Raw genomic sequence first — 5,925 nt, 5'->3', positions numbered from 1 at the left:
TTCTGTTCCCTTGCAAATCAAAACATTTGTCTAATGTAAAAATAAAAATCTTAATCATATCCAATGACTTAGCCTCCACTACTATCTGTGGAAGAGAATTCCAAAGGCTAATGACCTTCTGGGTCCATTTTATGTTTTTTGTAAAGCATTAAAAGAAAGAGTATGAATGTGAATGAAGGCCAATGAGAGGAATAGCTAAATCTTGCCTCTGGTAAAAGACAATGCTTTGAAAATTCACTATTGCCAGGCTAAAACTTTATTCCTTAAAGTCCATTTGAAATAAGATTTGAATTAGAGCTCCTTTCTTCACATGACGTGTACTAAATCGAAGGAATTTTCAACTTCACAAAGCTATGAATATTCGGTCTTTCCGTATACTCAAGACAGAGGTAGTTGGATTTTGGTGAATTCTAAGTGAATTAAGAGGATCTCTACAGCGGATAGTGGTATAATGATAATGTCATTCGACCAGAGGTCCAGGCTAATGCTGGACAAAGATTTGAATCTTGCCATGATGGCTGGTGGAATTTAAATTCAATTACTAAAATCAAACTCAGAATTGAAGCCTTGGGTTTTTTTTTCTCTAATCCATCATCCCATTCTGGGGGAAGATCAGTTAGCTGGACAGCTGGTTTGTAAAGTCGATGAACCCTTCATCGATTCTCCTGCTCCTCGGATGCTGCCTGACCTGCTGTGCTTTTCCAGCACCATACTCTCGACTCTGATACTCCAGCATCTGCAGTCCTCACTTTCTCCGAGCTAGTTTGCAAAGCAGTGTCATGCCAACAACTCACCATGTCAACTCTTGCATGAGCTGAGGTTACTATGATGGCCCCACCTTCTCAACTTTATCCCTTGCCTTAGGTGTGGTGATCCCCAGATTAAACCACCACCAGTCATCACTTTCTAATGTCAGAGCAGTCCTCCAGGACTATGGTAACTTTACCTTTAACGTCCCATTTTCACAAACAAAATGCTTGCGAGAGGGAAAAAAATGAGTTAAATGAACAAGCACAGATATGAATAAAGGTCAAGCAAAGGAATTGCAAAAGATTTGGAATGTGGTGAAAGGCAATGACAATGAATTACTGCCAACTAAATAGTGACTGGAATCATATTAGTTTAGGTGAGTTTTTTTAAAGAGGTTTAAACTAGGGTGATTATATATCTTCTGAAGGAAAAGTTATTTCTCAGTTCCGCAGAAGTCATGCTGGATTTGAAACATGAATTATCCCTCCATTGAGGCTGCCAGACCTTCTCCCGTCTGTCCTTAATAAAAGATTCTCGGCCCTTAATAAAACAACATATTAGATCTCCGCAGTACTTTAGATTTTTTTAAAAAAGAAAGGTGAAATATTGATCTCTCTTTGTCGATCCTTTTAAAAAGAAAGTCCGATCAGGAAGAAGTGTTTCGGAGAGAGTTTGAAGTGTGATTGGGAAGTGTGAAGGTCAAGGTAAGGCAGGGCCAAGGCTGCAAGGGGAGGGTTGCCATGGTGACGGGGCCTAGTCCCACCGCCTCTCCACCTCCTCCTTCAAACATGGCGCCCGTCTATGACCGGCCAGGCTTCTGGGGAGAGCCCACCTCCACTCTGGACTGGTGTGAGGAGAATTACGTCGTGTCTTATTATGTTGCCGAGTTCTGTAAGTTTACCAAATTAATCATTTATTTTTCCTCCGCTTTTTGTTTTAATCCGTTCCTCACCCTCCGAGCAGCTTCGGGCCTGCCTCCCGACCTCGTTCTCCAAGTGACCTGAAGTTCAAATCTCATCCCCCCCACCCCGCCTCATTCTCTCTCTCTCTCTCTCTCTTTTGTTTTCAAATAAACATTTAACCCATTCTACAACCCCTCACTCCAGAAGAGAAGAATTTAAGGCTGGCATCGTTTTAATTTTAAAAAGAAAGCAAATAAAACGTGCCGGCCGAATGCTACTGCGCATGTCAGTCCTTTGAAAATAATTTTTTAAAAGGAGTTTGTATCGGAATTACAGAGTTGTAATTGTGTTGTTTTGTTTAGATTTTGGCAGACGTTTTCATTACCGTGTCAAGCCCTCAATGGAAATTTTGTTGCGTGTTGTGAAAGATCTGCATTTGCCCTTGGACACTGGTTGCATTTCATGTGTCCTTTGAATGACTTCAGTAAAATGTTGTGTGTATAAACCCATATCTGTCATGTCATTTTTGGCTATCTGCATGAAAGCCGCAAACACTGTATTCGTTGTACAAACTTACTTTTGTTTTGACATAATACAGTGATTTGGGCTTTTTTGTAAATTTGTAGCTCACTAATTTTAGAATTTGTTCTAGGGGCATGGATGCCTAGTTTACTGCGTGCCTATACTTCTCTGTCCCTGTGAAGGTGGTTTAGTTTTCCCAGTTGGTGTAGTTCTTTGCATGATGGTATTAGGTGGGAATTTCACGATTGTGGCTCAGTATTGTTAGTAAGCTGGTGTACATCAATGTCAAAAATGGTGCGTATGTGTGTTTGTATGTATATCTATGATTTTGATGTTTATTTCAGCCCCTACTGTGACGGAAACCACAGGACCAGTCGAATTTGAACTGTATAATATTATTTTGCCAGATATGATTATCTAGTTGATAGCAAATGTTTCACTTAAAAATCACACTTTTTAAAAAATATTTTTATTGAAAAAATTTTATTTACAACATTGTAAAATTACAAAAATATGAAAATATAACATTATAATAAAAATAAATAACAAACAATAAACCAACTACTATACTACTCTACAAAATAACTCACAACCACCCTCATTACACATCAGTAACTAAATAAATAAATAACACCGGTCAGCATAACAAGACCTCAGCTCTCAACCTTCGAGAGTATAAATTATTAAGCCCACGTTTGTTTGAAATTCTTCGTCTCAGGACATTAGGTTATTAAACCAAACCGCCATGACTAGACAAAAGCCCTAATTAAAATGGCGGACAGATCTGCTTCCAAATAATTCAAAAAAGATTGCCATGTCTTATAAAAATTGTCCATTTTCTGATGCACCATATTTGTAAGAAAATCCAAAGGAATGTATTCCAAAATTAACTTATGCCATCTCAGCAGACAGGGGGTTCTCAGAACCCAGCACTTCAGAATGTTCTTCCTCGTACAAAAAGTGAGGATGCTAAAAAGCTTTCTCCCATGTACATCTAAGGGAGATAAATTTGGCAAACCCAGGAGAAGAGAAATCAGGTCCACCTTGACTTCGGTCCCCAAGACCTCCTCTATTACTCCTGCCACAGTGCTCCAATATGTGTGTGGAACCTGTGGTAGGACCACAAACAACAAGTGAGGGTCCCTGTATTTATTTTACATTTGGGGCATGTTGAATCTTGCAAGACGATCTGGGGCCAGATGAGCCCTATTAAGAATCTTTAACAGCATAGCACGGGTCCTATTAAATATTGAAATATACCTCGTACTTTCACAAATGTCCTCCCAAGTTTCTGGAGTGATCTCCACCCCAAACCCACTCTCCCAGACCTCCTGTAATCGCTCAACGTCACCTGAGGAGCCTCTCCCCAACAAATGAGAGTACTCGCTGAAAGAGTGTTCTTAGCCTGAAGCACCCTCTTTTCCGTATCAGATCTATAAACTTCAGTCAGAAGTGTAGTCTCTTTTCAGATAAAATCCCTAATCTGTAAAAAATGGGAGAGGTCCCTGCTCGATAATCCATACATACGAATTATTTGATCAAATGACATTATCGTTTCATCTTCCAACAGGTCTCCCAAACAAGAGACTACCCTATCTGCCCAGGGCTTAAACCCGAGATCCATTGTCCCTAGTCGGAAACCTGGCATACCAAGCATGGGAGTAGGGAAAGATGTTTTAGACGTATTATCCTCCATCTGTCTCATTGTCCTCCATGCTTTGACAGTGTTAATAACTATTGGATTGCAGTAATGTTCCGCAACAATCCTCATTTTGTCCAGAAACAGCAGGTTATTGAGAGGGCACTGCTTAGGAGGCCTCAATATCCAACCATATCGATGCCGAGTCCTCACAGGCCCAATCACTAACAAAAGATAAAACGGAGCTCAATTGATATCTTCTGACATCCGGGAGATTCACTCCTCCCAAACCCTGGGGCATTTGCAATTTTGTAAGCTTGATAAGAGGCTGCTTATGGCGCCAAATAAAAGAACTAAGCCAACATTTAATTTCTGAAACGGTTGTCTAGGAAAAAGCAAGGGAAGCATCCGCAGAGGATATACTGAGCGAGGAAGAACATTCACTTTAATAAGAGCAACTCGACCTAACCATATTGGAAGAGCGCCTGCCCCATCGTTGAAGGTCTTGTTTAATCTTGTCAAACAAATGAACAAAATTAGCCCTGAATATCTGATCAAAACTAGGGGTAACAGAGAGGCCCAAATAAGGAAAGCCTCCCTGTGCCTACTTAAAGGGGAGCCCACCTTCAACATCTGGTATTCCCCTAAGACCCCCACGTAGGCATAGCCTCCGATTTTGAAAAAGTGAATTAATACACTGTATCAACTGAGGCACCGAATCTGCTGGGTTTGAAAGAAAAATGAGAACATCATCCGCAAATAATGTGATCTTTTTTTAGATTAGATTAGATTACTTACAGTGTGGAAACAGGCCCTTCGGCCCAACAAGTCCACACCGACCCGCCGAAGCGCACCCCACCCATACCCCTACATTTACCCCTTTAACCTAACACTACGGGCAATTTAGCATGGCCAATTCACCTGACCCGCACATCTTTGTGACTGTGGGAGGAAACCGGAGCAGCCGGAGGAAACCCACGCAGACACGGGGAGAATGTGCAAACTCCACACAGTCAGTCGCCTGAGTCGGGAATTGAACCCGGGTCTCTGGCGCTGTGAGGCAGCAGTGCTAACCACTGCGCCACCGTGCCGCCCACCTTTGACCTTACCTTTTGGGGCAGCTATATTAGGGTCCCCACGAATAGCCTCTTCCAGCGGCTCAATCAACAATATCCTCAATCATGGGCGGCACGTTGGCACAGTGGTTAGCACTGCTGCCTCACAGCGCCAGAGACCCGGGTTCATTTCCCGCCTCAGGCGACTGACTGTGTGGAGTTTGCCATTCTCCTCGTGTCTGCGTGGGTTTCCTCCGGGTGCTCCGTTTTCCTCCCACAGTCCAAAGATGTGCAGGTCAGGTGAATTGGCCATGCTAAATTGCCCGTAGTGTTAGGTAAGGGGTAAGTGTGGGGGTATGGGTGGGTTGTGCTTCGACGGGTCGGTGTGGACTTGTTGGGCCGAAGGGCCTGTTTACACACTGTAATGTAATGTAATGTGAAGAGCAAAGGTGAGAAGAGATAGCCTTGCCGACTGCTCCTACCAATGTTAAAATTATCAGACCGTATACCATTAGTGAGAACTGCTGCCAGAGGATCACTTTAAAGTACCCTTGCCCATTGAGTAAACACTTCACCCAGGCCAAACTGCTGTAAATTATAAAAAAGGTACTGCATTCCACCCGGTCAAATGCCTTCTCCGCATCCAAGGAAACTACCAACCCTTGATCCAACTGTTGCTGGCTCACTTCAATCATGTTATCAGTCTCCTAACATTATTAGAAGATCTGCGACCCTTTATAAAGTCTGTTTGATCCTCCTTAACAATAGAGGGCAACACCCTTCTCACTTTCAATGCAGAGTCTTCGATAAAATTTTAGAATCAGAGTTTAAAAATGAGATGGGTCTGTGAGAAGCACAGTCTTCCAGGGTTTTCCCTTTCTTGAGGACAAGAGAGAGATTAGCCTCTCTGAAGGATGGCGGGAGGCAGTCCTGACTAAATAAATAGTTATTCTGGATTAGTGGTGCTGGAAGAGCACAGCAGTTCAGGCAGCATCCAAGGAGCTTCGAAATCGACGTTTCGGGCAAAAGCCCTTCATCAGGAATAAAGGCAGTGAAC

The 5,925-nt window shown here is 42.5% G+C and overlaps 1 protein-coding gene across 1 annotated transcript in view; it reads left to right on the top strand.

Moving 5' to 3' along the window:
* Positions 1–1,411: 1,411 nt before the first annotated feature.
* Positions 1,412–5,925, top strand: part of acer3 (alkaline ceramidase 3) — a 204,402-nt gene continuing 199,888 nt past the window's right edge. The window contains exon 1 of the mRNA XM_043692440.1: positions 1,412–1,641. Coding sequence (XP_043548375.1) covers positions 1,491–1,641 — 151 coding nt within the window. The 5' untranslated portion in view covers positions 1,412–1,490. The remainder of the gene's footprint in view (positions 1,642–5,925) is intronic.

The sequence above is a fragment of the Chiloscyllium plagiosum genome, chromosome 6 (assembly GCF_004010195.1).
Source record: "Chiloscyllium plagiosum isolate BGI_BamShark_2017 chromosome 6, ASM401019v2, whole genome shotgun sequence".
Classification (NCBI taxonomy): domain Eukaryota; kingdom Metazoa; phylum Chordata; class Chondrichthyes; order Orectolobiformes; family Hemiscylliidae; genus Chiloscyllium; species Chiloscyllium plagiosum.
This window is presented reverse-complemented; position numbering and strand designations above follow the sequence as displayed.